The sequence below is a fragment of the Sapajus apella genome, unplaced genomic scaffold (assembly GCF_009761245.1).
Source record: "Sapajus apella isolate SASKATOON/1434 unplaced genomic scaffold, GSC_monkey_1.0 scaffold188, whole genome shotgun sequence".
Lineage (NCBI taxonomy): Eukaryota > Metazoa > Chordata > Mammalia > Primates > Cebidae > Sapajus > Sapajus apella.
In genome coordinates this window covers 916,681-931,838 of record NW_022437128.1, presented here as the reverse complement: position 1 = coordinate 931,838, position 15,158 = coordinate 916,681, and the positions used below count along the sequence as shown (strand labels likewise).

The following is a 15,158-nucleotide window of genomic DNA, read 5'->3' as shown; positions in this document are numbered from 1 at the left end:
CCTTTCCTGGAGTTGTTTGGGGAGGGGAGTGAAAACAGGCTTAGGAATCAGAACACCTGGGTGAGACCCACCTTCACCACCACTAATTTAGCCCCTTGAACAAGACCCTTAATGTCTGTGAGTCTCCATTTCCTCAGCCACAAAGTGGGATTAATGCCCGCACTGTGTAGGAAACTGTTTTGTAAACGGAAGCCCAACACAAGTGTTTTCTATCTTTCCCCTCTCTGGGACTGCTTTCTTGGACTGCAGCCCCTGGCATCTCCTTCCCCTGCATTCATCTTTCAGGTCCTTGCCCTCAGTTGCCCTTACACTCTTCTGTGTCTGCCTTCTCTCCTCCCTATCTTTCCTTTCCTTTTCTCTATCTTTCATCGCTTTTTCTTCCTGAGGTCAGGACAGGAACTTGGAGGATCATTCAAGGAAGGAGGCTCAGAGCTGAAGACACAGGGACTGAGGATACGGAGAACAGCCAGAGCTTGTGGACAGTTCTCAAAAACACTGACCTACTACCTACTACCACCACCCAGGATACCTCAGTGAAGCCAACCCCAGCTCTGCCCACTGGCCTTTCCTGCCTTCACGCCTGGGCTCCTTAATCTTTCCCCTCCTCTCTCCCAGTCCTTTCATATTTCAGTGTTGGCTCTAATTTATTGGTCACCTACACTATGCAAGACTTGGTGCTTTTCTTTTCTTTCTTTTCTTTTCTTTTTTTTGGAGACAGAGTCTTGCTCTGTAGCCCAGGCTGGAGTGCAGTGGCGTGATCTCGGCTCACCCCAACCTCCACCTCCCAGGTCCGGGTTAAGCAATTCTCCTGCTTCAGTCTCCTGAGTAGCTGGGATTACAGGCACGTGCCACCATGCCCAGCTAATTTTTGTATTTTTAGTAGAGACAGGGTTTCACCATGTTGGACAGGCTGGTCTTGAACTCCTCACCTCGTAATCCATCCGCCTCGGGCTCCCAAAGTGCTGGGATTACAGGCGTGAGCCACCTCGCTCTGCTGGCTTGGTGCTTTTCTTACAAGATGTGAACATATAAGATATGAGCTGCTCCACGAGCCCGGAAACCAAAGGGTGAATCAAATGGTAAACAATGATAATTTCAGAACCTGAAACTGTATCTGCCAAGCTTCCAGTGGTTTCCCCAAATGCCTTATAAGCTTGTGAACATCTGGAATCCCACATTTCTCTCTTGAGACTCCAACAGTGGGCTTCCGGAACATCCCAGGACTTCTGGCTCTTCTCTCTGGGGTCCCTGGCCACTCTCTGTGCCAAATGTATTTATGTTGACCATTCTTCCTAAATAATAAAGCCAGGACATAGGGCATAGGCACACGCAAAAAAAGAAAAAGGATATGACCATGGAACAGAAATCTGAAGGTGTCAGAAGAAATTCATTCTCTGCGTTCTGCCCTCTGTGTGCGATGCTGTCTCCAGACCCTCCCTCATCCTTTCCCTGCTGTGCTGCCCACCTCCTGCCAGGAGATCCTTGAGAAGCTGCTACCTACTCCTGGCTCTGGGGCCTTCAGGCCAAGGCAGAGGAAGGAAGCTGAGCCTGGCTCTGTGCAAGATGCTGACATCATCCTCCCCATCAAAGCCAGGAAAAAAACAGCCACACACACCCAGACACACGGACACACACGGGGACACCCACGCGAAAGCCCATGTGTGCCTTTGCCCTCGGCCACATGGAGCTTACTAGGCATCTGGCCACAGCTGTATGCTGTGCAGGAACACCCTGACCCAGGAACACTGCATACCTGTCACCATGGGGATCTGACCTGGTGTGAAGACACTTGGGCTGCCACCCATGTGGCAGAATCAAACACATATGGGCTTCTTCACGTCCCTTTCACTATCACCTGTGACTTGGCCAAGTTACACCTCAGTAGTGAGGTTTGCAGCAGGATAGAGAGACTCAGTCCTTATTGTGAAGCTGGGGATACTGGGTTCCCACTTAGCTGGGATATTTCTTCTCTGTAGCAAAGTCTCTTTTTCAGCCCCTTGCCAGAGCAGCACATGGGAAGAGGAAACCAGGGAAGCACCCAACAGATTATGTGGGGTGTGTCTATCTCCTTGTCTGCCCTGTCCTCTGGCTATCAGTCTTTTGTCTGCCTGGAACCAGAGACAGTGCCCGTTTCCTCCTGCACCTTCCTCTCCCCGCCTCTGCTCCTGCTCCCCTGCAGCACTCAGGCACCAGCGCCCCACCCTGCTTTCCACCACTTAACCCTCTACTCAGGTGACCCACCCTTATGTGTGCCTCCTGCCTTTAGCCCTTTCTTCATCCCCAAACCTTCCTGCTAACCTTCAGGCTTTCCTTCCTTGTCTCCCCTAAACCCCAGCTTCCTCCCGAAGGCTTCTATGTCCCAGTGTTGACCCAAGTCCTTGCCCTGCCAGTGCCCAAGCCTCACGTGCGCTTTCTCTAGGAACTTGCTGAGGTGGGAGAATGCAAAGGGGCAGTGACTGGAGAGGGGCTGAGCAGAACAGACAGCAGGAGTGGCTCGGGGGACGGGATAAGCAGAGAAGATAGAAATGGTGGGACTAGGGGAAGGCGGGGACTTGGGGTCCTAGAGACAGTCCCAGTTGGAGAAGGACGTTGTCTCCTGCCTCCTGCCCCCAGCCCCTGCTCCCTGCCCTGGACTGCCAAGGGAGAATTGGTGAGAGGATGAGGGAGCCAGCGCTGGGTGACAGACGTGGCGTGCGATCCAAAGACCCAAGCTAGAGCAGTGGCTGGGAAGAGGTGGGAGGGGAGCATGGGGAAGGGAGGGGAAGGGGACTGGCCACGAGGAAGGATATAGGCTGAGAGGAAACCACTGGGGTCAGAAAGGAGGGGCAGCAGGTGCGGAAAAAAGAAATGGCAGGAAGGGTGGGGGATGTCAAGTTGGGTAAAAATTGGGGTGAGAGTAAAAAATGGGATAGGGAAAGGACATGGGAGGTAAGACCAGGGCTGGGAGTTGAGATGAGGGTATGGTGAGACAGTGGTGCCAGACAGGAGTGGGGGGGCTGGGGTGAGGGCAGGAGAAGAGGAGGGGTGACATGTGGGAGGGCCTGGGAGGGGTGGGAGGACCTGCCCTATCTCCGCTCCCCTCCCTGACCTCATCCTGGTCCTCCCCTTCTCCTCCCCTGCTTGCTGCAGACTCCCTCCTTCTCACTGTCGCTACTGAGATCCACAGTCAGTTGTGGCTCAGCCCCTGTTGCAGTGGACAAGTGAGGGAGACTTCCCTGTCCTGCCCTGAGACGCCCCCCTCCCAGGGTTGGGGACAGAGCAGGTGCAGAGGCATTGCAGCTGCCCGGTTGCCCAGGTAAGGAACAGAGCTCTGGGGAGACCCAGAAGGAGAGGCAGGGGATTTCTCACCTGTTCTTACATCCTAGGTGAAGGTGTGGCAGGTGAGCTCTCAGCAGTGCTTCCAGGGCAAGGACTTCTGCTCAGGACAGGATAGGAGCATTCACTATGGGAGTGAGGGGACAGGGAGTCAGGGGACCAGGCTTCCTGTGAAGGAGTGTCTGGGAGGCAAGGGTGGTATGTGTGTGTTGGGGTGGGTGGTGTATATCAGGGTGGGGGGGTGTGTCAGGGTTTGGATGGGATGCAGACAACTGAGAGGGGTTGGGAACAAACCGAGGGACTCCAGGAGTCAGATGGTGGGACCAGGATAGAGGTGGTTATTGGTAGGTGAGCCCCTGGGCCCTGGAGGTGCTGGGGCTGGCAGGAAGATAGGGCTGGGCTGAGCTGGTGGCCAGCTGAGCCTCAGAAGGAAAGTGCTTTCGGAATCCAAAGTGCTGGGCTGGAGCAGCTGAGGCCAGGTTCTGGGCTCCAGGCTTCCGGCTCCAGGAGGTGCCAGAGGGTGCTTCTTTGGACATCCAGATAGGGACTCCCTAGGTGGCAGCGTGAGAGTTGCAGGGAGGGAGGTCGGGGAGATCTCTTCAGGAAATACTGAAATGGGACAGTCAGGACTCTCAGGTCTGGGAAGTGCACAGACCCTGCAGAGAGGATCCTAAAACTTGTTCTTGGCCAGAGCTCTGCACTCATGACTCACAGTTCAGCGGGGCTGGGATGGCTGAGAGATGCCTCTGGGGGTACAGGGGCTCCGTCTTCACTCTGTGCTCCTTCCAGGCTCCCCCTGCCTCTGTCTGAACCTGAGCTCTCACCCCCGACCCCTCCCACCCCCACTCCTGCCGCCACCAGTACACGTGACACTCCCCGGGTGGGGCGGGCGGGCCCCTTATCTTGCCTGGAAAGAATTTCATGGCATAGAAACAACTGGAAGTGGAACTGAGAGGAACTACTGGGAAGCAACTCGGAAACACCACAGCTGCTGCCCGGCCCGCCCCTGCTTCCCGCATCTCCAGCCCCTCCTCTTTTCCCTGACCCTGCCTCCAAGTGCCTGCAGATCCAGCACCTCAATTCCTCCAACTTCCTTCTGCTCACCCTGGCCACTAGGGTGCGGGACCAGAATTTGCCTTCCTGTCTCTCATTGCTCCCCTAACCATTTTCAACTGGGGGCAGGAAATCCTTTCTCTTAATTTTTCCATTCCTAGGCTGATTAGCTCCCCAGAATAAAGGCCATCTGGATCCCCCAACCTACACCTCCCTGACACCTCCCTCCCACCTGGTTCCAGCCCAGCATCTGGGACCCCTACATTCCCTTGTAAGTCTCACTCCTAGAATTCTTCTACCTTCACCTCTTATTGCCAGATTCAACTGGGGGTGTAGCAGGAGGGTAAGAGGGAGGCATGGGGGTGGGGCCAGAACCCCCATCTCTGGAACATCTCTTATGGAAGCCAGCCCCTCTCCCCACCCCTTGGGACCTGTACAGTCCCTAATGAGCAAAGTGTCAAAGTTGGCTACAATACCAAATACCCAGGAAGCTGAGTCACAGTTTGGGACGATGCCCCCATCCCTGCCAGCCCTCCAACTGTGGGGAGGGTGCCAAGAGGGTGAGGCCATGCCCCCCCTCCACACACTGCAGAGACCCACCCCAGACATAGCAGCAGGGGGAATGGTGAAGGGGAGACAGAAGAGACATCCAATTCTTTGCTTGCCCAGTACTGAGAAAAGAGCAAAATTCTTCCAGGAGCTGGAAGAGGGAGCTGGAGGGGTGGGTGGTGGCAACAGGGCAGGGAGAGATTGGGAAGGAGCCTCTGTGTGTGTGGTCGATGAAGGCTGCTCTGCTCTTCTAGTCCAGTCTCACCATCTCTCCAGAAAAGCTGGTGAGCTGTCTTCACTCCTTCCTGCTGCAAAGATCCTCTCTCCTTCCCCACACCGAGGAGGGAAAGTTGAGGAATCCAATTATTTGGGGAGGGGCACTGGACAACTCACAGAGGCCTCCAGGGGTACGGGGAAGTGTGGCGGAGGCCATGTGTCCTCTGCTCCCCACTGGAGAAGGGCCTCCTGTTTGGTTCCTCTCACACCGTCTAGGTTCTTTCATTCACACAGCTGCCCTCGGAGCCGACAAGAAATCAACCTTCTTAGGTGCCACCCAATGACTCGGTGTGGAGGAAACCTGAAGGGGAGGCTGTGTGTGCGTGTGCATGAGCACCCTTATGTGTGCCTGCAAGGATGCAGGCTTTTGGGGGTGGATTTGTGTGTCTCTGTGCAGGTATGTTTATTTAGTATTTGTGGATGAACACATGAATATATTTGTAAGTGTACGTATGTACCATGTTTGTGTAAGCACTCCCATGGTGTGGAGTGATTTGCATGGCCTTAGACTTGAAGTGACAGGATGTGAGGGTAGGCCAGAGCCCACCTCTTACCCAAGGCTGCCCTCCAGGCTGCGAGAGGGCCGGGGGCACAGGAAAGGGCAGCTCTCTGCATTCCTGGCCTCTCGGCCTGAGCTTTCTTGGGTGGGGAGCCTCTTGGTGTGGAAACACTCTGTCCCTGTGCGGCTCCCCTTCCGTCTCTTGCTGGCTGGTAGCAGAAGGTGATGGCTGGTAGCCCTGAAAACTCCTTTTTCTCTGATCCAGGAGAAAAGTTTAAAAGTGGAAAGCCAGAAGATGTGTGCGTGTTGGGCAGGGGTGTGTGTGTGTCACAGTCACCTCCGCCTACCAGTGACACATCCCCCGCTCCTCACCAGCCAGGATTTCCACACCCACCCTGCCCTCCTTTGTCCAGCCTCTGGTCTGGAAGAGCTGGACACCTTTCAGCATCTCCTCAACTCTTCACCTGAGCTGAATCCTGACCGGCCTCCTCACACTCCTGTTTGCCACAGCCCTCTCTCCTGTCTCATCCTGGGACTCCCCCAGCCCCCACTACCTTTCCTCTCATCTCTTGTCTCTCTGTGCTCCCCAATCCCTGCCTCAGTAAACTCCACAAACAAACACAACTGGGTGACCATCATTCAGATCAAAAAAACAAGACACTTTTAGCACCATTGCCCCACCACACCCCTGCTAGTCACCACCCCCTCAAGAGTATCACACTTCTGACGTGAGGCACTACAGATTAATGTTGCCTCTCCTCAAACTTCACAGAAATAGAACTATTCAGCATGTTCCTTCCTGTGTCTGGCTTTTGTTCAACCTCATCTTGGTGAGCTCCGTCACACAACTGCATATAACTGTAGTTCATTCCTGCTTTATTTTATTGCACTGTGTGAATAAGCCACAATTTATTTAATCTATTCTACTGATGTGAAATGTTTGAGTGGATCGCAGTTTGGGGCTATTATGAGCAGCACTGCTGTGTTGGGTATATTCCTAGGAGTGGAATTGCAGGATCAGAGGGTTTGCATGTGTTCAGCTTGAGTACATTTAGTAGGTTCCGTCAAACAGTTTTCCAAAGTGCTTGTACCATCTGGTCCTGCCAGGATGTGCCCTGGCCTGGCTTGATTCTGCCTCTGCCCTGGTGGCTGTGTCTAACCAACTTCCAGTCCCAGACACTGTCCGTGGTCCTAGCCCTGACCTTGGTGCTGCCCTTGGTTCCAGCTTTAATGCTAGTCCTGCATTTAAATTGAACTTTTCATTCATTCATATAGTCAGTAAATATTTACTGAGCACCAATTATGTGCCAGATGCAAGGATACAGCAGCCAAGAAAAAAAAATAGGGTGCCATGCCTGCCCTCATGGACTTTATAGTCTAGTGGGCAAGAAAGTAATAATAATCTCACAGTATATTTATTTATATATTACTTTGGACTTCAAAAAAATTTAAAAAAAATTTATTTATATATGGTTACAAATTGTTATAAATGCTGCAAGTGAGAATGATATGATGCTGTGATATCAAATGATAGGAGGACCTGGTCAGGAAAACTTCCCTGTGAAAAAAAGGGCAGGCTGAGACCTGAGGATGAGAAGGCCAAGAGAGAAGGGCACAGTGTTCCACACAATGGACCTGTGTATACAAAGGTCTGGGGTTGGGGATGGGCACAGAGAGTGTGAGGGGTTTGAAGGTCAGTGGGGCGTGGGGCTGGAATGGAGAGAGAGAGGGAAATGTTACGGGAGGTGAAGTGGGGCAGGGGCCACATAAGAGTAGCTGTTTGTCAGTGTCCTAAGAGAATTTGGAAGGGAGACACAGAAGCATTTTGAGGAGAGAGACATCCTAGTTGCCTCTGTGAGACTGTAGAGGGCAAGAGTGGAGGCAGAGGGGAGAGTCAGGGCCTGACACAGTGGTTCACGTCTGTAATTGCAGCACGTTGGGAGGCTGGAGTGGGAGGATTGCTTGAGCCCAGGAGTTCAAGGCCAGCCTGGGCAGCATAGCAACGTCCTATCTCTTAAAAAAAATTAAAAATTAGCTGAGCATGATGGCACACACCTGTAGTCCCCAGCTATTCAGGAAGCTGAGGTGGGAGGCTTGCTTGAGCACAGGAGGTCAATGCAGCAGTGAGCTATGATCACACCACTGCACTACAGCTTAGGTGACAGAGTGAGACCCTGTTTAAAAAAAAAAAAAAAAGGCAGCCAGGAGGCAATTGCAATTGTCAGGTAAGAGGTGGATGGAAGCCTGGATTAGAACGAAAGTAAGTGGAAGAGAAGGAAATGAATTAAAGAGATGTTTATGAGAAAATATGGGTAGATACAAGGAAACATGGTGGCACTGAATGGGGTGTTAGGCTTCTGGCTTGTAAAGCTGGATGAATGGTGGGGCTCTGAGCTTTGATGGGGAATTCTGGGAGGGGATGGGATACAGGAAGGTGATGGTGAATTCAGTTTTGGCATGGTGAATTTGAGGTGCCCAAGTGGAGATGCTAAGTAGGCAGGTGGATAGATTGCCGTGAGTGAGAGGAAGATGACTGGGCTGTTTTACAAACTGGTGTATAGTTTGGAAATTGAAGTCATGAGTCTGGATGAAGGTACCAGGTGGATGACTAGAGCAGTAGGTTTATTAATTTAGTAGAAATTTGTTGCACCTTACAGTCATCTGGGAGCATTTAAACATTCTGAATAAAATTCAGTTACTCGGTCATTCTAGTCACATATCAAATGTTACAGAGCCACATATCCCTCCTGGATACCGTACTGGTCAGCGTGGACACAGAATGTCTTAAAAGAGAAGATGTGGTAAAATGTGTCCAGAGATTTTGATAGAGGTCAAGCAAGATGAAGACAAATGTCCCTTAGATTTTGTGGCACCGAGGTCATTGGGAATCCCTAGAGGGGGCTGTTTGGTTGGTTGGAGGGAGTAGAGAGTGGATTGAGGCATGCATGGGCTATGGGGAAATGGAAACACCAAATACAAATAAATCTTGACAACAGTGATCATGAAGTAAAGGAGAGAAGTATGTGGTGTCTGGAGGGGGTGTGAGATTGGGGAAATGCTTTTTAAGGTTTTTCTTATTACTATTTTTGAAACAGAGTCTCACTGTGTTCCCCAGGCTGGAGTGCAGTAGCACGATCTTGGCTCACTGCAACCTCTGCCTCCCGAGTTCAAGCGATTCTCCTGCCTTAGCCTCCCAAGTAGCTGGGATGACAGGAGCCCACCACCATGCCTGGCTAATTTTTTTGTATTTTTAGTAGAGATGGGGTTTCACCATGTTGGTCAGGCTGGTCTCAAACTCTGGGTCTTAGGATCTGCTCACCTCTGCCTCCCAAAGTGCTGACATTATAGCCTTGAGCCATTACGCCCAGCCACGGTTTAATTTTTATGCAGTAAAATGCAAAAGTTTTTTTTTTTTTTTTTTTTGAAACGGAGTTTCACTCATGTTACCCAGGCTGGAGTGCAATGGCGCGATCTCGGCTCACTGCAACCTCCGCCTCCTGGGTTCAGGCAGTTCTCCTGCCTCAGCCTCCTGAGTAGCTGGGATTACAGGCACGCACCACCATGCCCAGCTAATTTTTTGTATTTTTAGTAGAGACGGGGTTTCACCATGTTGACCAGGATGGTCTCGATCTCTTGACCTCGCGATCCACCCGCCTCGGCCTCCCAAAGTGCTGGGATTACAGGCTTGAGCCACCACGCCCGGCAGCAAAAGTTTTAAGTATGCAGCTCAATGAATTTTTAAATATGTATACATTTGCATAACCACCCAGATTAAGACACAAAATATTTCCAGAAATATGACTCCTTTTGGTCAATAATCCCTGCAAGTAATCCTATCCTGTCTTCTAAAAGCAAAGATGGACTCTGCCGGTTTTTAAACCTCATATAAATGGTGTCATTCAGAGTCATTCAAAAGTTCTTTTTTTTGGCCGGGTGTGGTGGCTCACGCCTGTAATCTCAGCACTTTGGGAGGCTGAGGCGGGCAGATCACCTGAGGTCAGGAGTTCAAGACTAGCCTGGCCAACACGGTGAAACCCTGTCTTTATAAAGAAAATTTTTAAAAAAGTTCTCTTTTTTTTCGTGTAGCTCAGGAATGGTATATGAGAGTGTTCTCTTTTTGTGTGTGGTGTTTTTTCCTCTGCATTATGTATGTGAAATTCACCCATGTTGTTGCATGTAGCAATAGGGTGTTTTTAATTGCTGTATACTATTTCATTGTATGACTCTGGCACAATTTATCCAGTCTATGAATGGACACTTGAGTTGTTTTCAGTTTTGGCTAATATAGGAATAAATCTCATGAACATTATTGTCTATGTCTTTTGGAAGATCTATGCAGTCATTCCCACTGGATATTTAGTTATAGATATCTGGGCTATAGCCTATGATTTAGCAGATACTACCAAACAGGTTTCCAGTATTTGAACTAATATATGCTCCCACTTGCAAAAGATGAGAATTCTAGTTGTTTTACATTCTCACCAATAACGAGCAATGACAGCCTCTTTGGAGAGCGACAAGCATTCTGGAGGATATTTAGTGGCATCTCATTATGGTTTTAATGTACATTTACCTGATGACTAGTGATTTTGTGCATCTTTTAAATGTTTATTGGAGCTGGGCGCAGTGGCTCACACCTGTAAGCCCAATCACTCTGGAGGCTGAGGCAGGAGGATTGCTTCAGGACAGGAGTTCAAGGACAGCCTGGCTAAAAATAATTTAAAAATTAGCCAGGCATGGTGATGCCCATCTGTAGTTCCAGCTACTCTGGAGGCTAAGGCAGGAGGATCTCTTGAGCCCAGGAATTTGAGGCTGCAGTGAGCTGTGATTGTGCCACTGTGCTCCAGCCTAGATGACAGAGGTAGAGTTTATCTTAAAATAAAATGAAATAGGCTAGACGTGGTGGCTCACGCCTGTAATCCCGATACTTTGGGAGGCCAAGGCTGGTAGATCACTTGAGGTCAGGAGTTTCAGACCAGCCTGGCCAACTTGGTGAAACCCTGTCTCTACTAAAAAAAAAAATAATAATAATTTAAAAAATACAAAAAAAAAATGAGCTGGGCATGGTGGTACATGCCTGTAATCCTGGCTACTCTGGAGGCTGAGGCAGGAGAATTACTTGAGCCTGGGTAAAATAAATAAAATGTTTATTGGCCCTTTGGCTATATTCTTTTCTGGCATACCTCTTTAAGTCTTTTGCCAATTTAAAAAACTGGGTTTCCTCATTGTGGCTTTTTATTTTGTTTTGCTTTGCAGAGTTTTTTCTTTTTCTTTCTTTTTTTTTTTTTTTTTTTTTTTTGAGATGGAGTCTTGCTCTGTCAGCAGGGTGGAGGAGTGCAGTGGCACAACCTCAGCTCACCGCAACCTCTGCCTCCTGGGTTCACGTGATTCTCCTGCCTCAGCCTCCTGAGTAGCTGGGACTGCAGGCGTGTGCCACTACACGCAGCTAATTTTTATATTTTTAGTAGAGACGGGGTTTCACCATGTTGGCCAGGATGGTCTCGATCTCTTGACCTGGTGATTCGCCTGCCTCAGCCTCCCAAAGTGCTGATATTACAGGCATGAGCCACTGCGCCTGGCCTTGCAGAGTTCTTTATTTTAGATTATAATTCTCTCTCTTTGTGTGTATGTATCTCACATATTTTCTCCCAGACTGTGTTTGCCTTCTTTTTTTTTTTCTTTTTTTTTTTTTTTTTTTTTTTTCTTCGTTTTTTTGAGATGAAGTCTTGCTCTATCACTCAGTCTGGAGTGCAGTGGCACGATCTTGGCTCTCTGCAACCTCTGCCTCCTGGGTTCATGCAATTCTCCTGCCTCAGCCCCCCAAGTAGCTGGGATTACAGGTGCCCACCACCACACCTGGCTAATTTTTGTATTTTTAGTAGAGACGGGGTTTCACTGTGTTGGCCAGGCTGGTCTCAAACTCTTGACCTCATGATCTGCTCGCCTCAGCCTCCCAAAGTGCTGGGATTACAGGTGTGAGCCGCCGCTCCCAGCCCCCTTCTTATTTTCTTAGTGATATCATTTGATGACCTGAAATTTTGTTTTGTTTTGTTTTGTTTGAAACAGGGTGTTAGCTCTGTTTCCCAGGCTGGAGTGCAGTGGCATGATCACAGCTCACCACAGCCTTGATCCTCCCACCTCAGTCCCTGAGTAGCTGGGACTAGAGGTGTGCCCCACCATGCCCAGCAAATTCTTTTTGTTTTTTTTGTAGAGACAGAATCTCACTGTGTCGCCCAGGCTGGTCTCCAACTCCTGGGCTCAAGCAATCTTCCCACTTAGACCTCCTAAAGTGCTGGGATTACAGGTATGAGCCATCGCATGTGGCCTATGGTTAGGTTTTTTTTGTGTTTCACTTAAGAAATCTTGCAGCTGGGCACAGTGGCTCAAGCCTGTGATCCTAACACTTTGGGAGGCCAAGGGGGGCGGATCACCTGAGGTCAGGAGTTCGAGATCAGCCTGGCCAACATGGTAAAACCCTGTCTCTACTAAACATACAAAAAAAGGTGGATGTGGTGGCAGATGCCTATAATCCCAACTACTTGGGAGGCTAAGGCAGGAGAATCACTTGAACCTGGGAGATGGTGATTGCAGTGAGCCGAGATAACACCACTGCACTCCAGTCTGGGTGACAGCGTGAGACTCTAAAAAAAAAGAGAAATGTTGCTTACTCCAAGTTCAGAAATTTTTTCTTCTGTAAGATATTGCTATGAAATGTATTGCTTTACTTTCCATGTTTAGGTCCTGGGTTCATCTCAAATTAATTTCCGTATGTCAGAAATAAGGTGGAAAATGACTGTTTTTTCACCTATGGATGTTGGATTGACCCAGCACCAGTATCTAAAAAGACTACCCTTTCTCTTTTTAACTGCAGGGGCACCTTTGTCATGAATGAGGTGACCACATATGTGTGGGCCTGTTTGTGTGCCCTAGTCTGTTTCATCTGTCACCTTTAAAATAAGTCTTGATATTTGATCATATAAGTCCTGAGGAAAAGTTTTTTTTTTTTTTTTTTTTTCAATCAGAGATATTTGAGCAAGGATTTAGTTGAGAGTGAGGAGTTGAATAAAAAAGAGAAGCCAGGATGGTGGCTCATGCCTGTAATCTCAGCTACCTGGGAGGCCGAGGTGGGAGGATCGCTTGAGCCCAGGAGTTCAAGTCCAGCCTCAACCAGAAGGTTGAGCAAGATCCTGTCACAATATTAAAAAGAGAAAGTAGCCACATGTGGTGACTCATGTCTGTAATCCCAGCACTTTGGGAGGCCAAGGCAGGTGGATCACTTGAGGTCAGGAGTTCGAGACCAGCCTGGCCAACATAGTGAAACTTCATCTCTACTAAAAATACAAAAATTAGCCAGGCATGGTGGCAGTTACCTGTAATCCCAGCTACTTGGGAGGCTGAGGCAGAAAAATTATTTGAGCTAGGAGGCAGAGGTTAAGTTGCAGCGAGCCAAGATCGCACCACTGCACTCCAGCCTGGGCAACAGAGTGAGACTCTGCCTCAAAAAAAAAAAAAAAAAAAAAAAGTAAGTGAAAGAGAGAGGGAGAAGATAATCTACATTTTAAGGTTTCTTAGAAGACAGAAGGAGAGGTGGGATCCAGATGCTTGGGGAAGGATTGGCCCTAGGAACTCATCCACTAATTCATTCAACATTGATGTGTCGGATAGAACATTTATCCAAAACATTTATGGGCCAGACACAAGTATACAGCAATTCTGGGATAGATGATGTCCTCGTTCTCATGGAGCTCCCATTCTAGTACTGAGAGAAAGGTAATAAACAGGTAAACAGATAACTCAGGCAGCAGTAAGTGCCATGAAGAGCAAGAACAGGATGTGTGATGGAGAGCAGTGGAAGACTGCCCTAACTGGGAGTTAAGATTTGAAGATGGAGCTAGCCTTTAAGAGCGGAGTGAAGAGCATCCCAGACAGAGAGAACATCTGGTACAAAGGCCCTTGGAGTAGCGAGAGCCTATAGTGCTTGGGGGACAAACAAAAGACCAGTGTAGGGGAACACAGTAGAAAAGGGGGTGAGGAGCAGGATAACCAAATGATATCAGAGAGGTAGAGAACAGACTTGCCCAGGGAGAGTATCCTTTAGGGTTGGGCTCAATGTGAATTTTTACATACATGTGAGTTGGGCAGATTACTTGTGGTTGGTGAGACTGTGGGTATGTGTTAGAGAAGGGGGGATTCATTTTGTCTCCTTCTTTTTGAACCTGCTTTCATATGTGCCCTCTCTCCCTGCAGCCTCCTGAAAGATGCCAGCCCAGCATCCTGTAACCTCCAGCCTGGCTCTCCTGGTGCTGCTGGGCACAGCCAGAGCAGGCCCCTTCTCTTCACGGTCCAATGTGACACTGCCGGCCCCCCGGCCCCCTCCCCAGCCAGGGGGTCGCACGGTGGGGGCAGGAGGGGGAAGCCCCTCTTCTCAACTTTACGAGCACACAGTGGAAGGAGGGGAGAAGCAGGTGGTATTCACCCACCGCATTAACCTGCCCCCTTCCACTGGCTGTGGCTGTCCCCCAGGCACTGAGCCCCCCGTCCCTGCTTCAGAGGTGCAGGCCCTGAAGGTCCGGCTAGAGATCCTGGAGGAGTTGGTGAAGGGGCTCAAGGAACAATGCACTGGGGGATGTTGTCCTTCTGCTGCGCAGGCTGGCACAGGTGAGCAGGTGATCACAGAAGAGGGTGGAGAGGTAGGTTAGGGTGGGACAGGCACTACTAGCCAGTAAAGGTCCTTGGCATGAATTAGAAGAAGGCATTCCTTCCTCACCCTCTGGGGTATGGATGCAGCATAGAACACAACTTGGAGAGCCGAGCTGGGCTACCTGTCAACCAAAGCATACTGGAGGGCCCTGAGAGGCTGCAAACATTAGGCATATTAGCAACTGGGAGCAGACAGCTCATAACTGGCCTTGTGAGATGAGGCTGGCCTGGCTAGGGGCCCTGCACATAGGAGCACTAGGAGCCCTATATAGGCTCAGCATCTCTCCCTGGAGAGAGACTGAGGCCTGCCTCTCTCTTCTACTCCAGGTCAGACAGATGTGCGGAGCCTCTGCAGTCTCCATGGTGTGTTTGATCTGAGCCGCTGTGCCTGTTCCTGCGAGCCAGGCTGGGGTGGGCCCACTTGCTCAGACCCCACAGATGCTGAGATGCCTCCCTCCTCCCCACCATCAGCCTCCGGGTCCTGCCCAGATGACTGCAATGATCAGGGTCGCTGTGTCCGCGGTCGTTGCGTGTGCTTTCCAGGCTACACTGGCCCCAGCTGTGGCTGGCCATCCTGTCCCGGGGACTGCCAAGGCCGTGGGCGCTGTGTGCAGGGCGTGTGCGTGTGCCGGGCAGGCTTCTCAGGCCCCGACTGTAGCCATCGCTCCTGCCCTCGGGGTTGCAGCCAGAGGGGACGCTGTGAGGACGGGCGCTGCGTGTGTGACCCCGGCTACACTGGCGAGGACTGTGGTACGCGGAGCTGCCC

At 50.3% G+C, this 15,158-nt stretch overlaps 1 protein-coding gene across 4 annotated transcripts in view; it reads left to right on the top strand.

Moving 5' to 3' along the window:
• Positions 1–3,075: 3,075 nt before the first annotated feature.
• The window catches only part of TNXB (tenascin XB), a 53,427-nt gene continuing 41,344 nt past the window's right edge, over positions 3,076–15,158 (top strand). For 2 of the 4 annotated variants that reach the window (XM_032269032.1, XM_032269031.1), the window contains exons 1-3: positions 3,077–3,295; positions 13,940–14,350; positions 14,720–15,158. The exon at positions 14,720–15,158 is cut by the window's right edge and continues 1,271 nt beyond it. In XM_032269032.1, coding sequence (XP_032124923.1) covers positions 13,951–14,350; positions 14,720–15,158 — 839 coding nt within the window. In that variant the 5' untranslated portion in view covers positions 3,077–3,295; positions 13,940–13,950. Of the gene's footprint in view, positions 3,296–13,939; positions 14,351–14,719 lie in introns of all 4 variants that reach the window. The other 2 variants (XM_032269034.1, XM_032269033.1) reach the window with 2 other exon arrangements.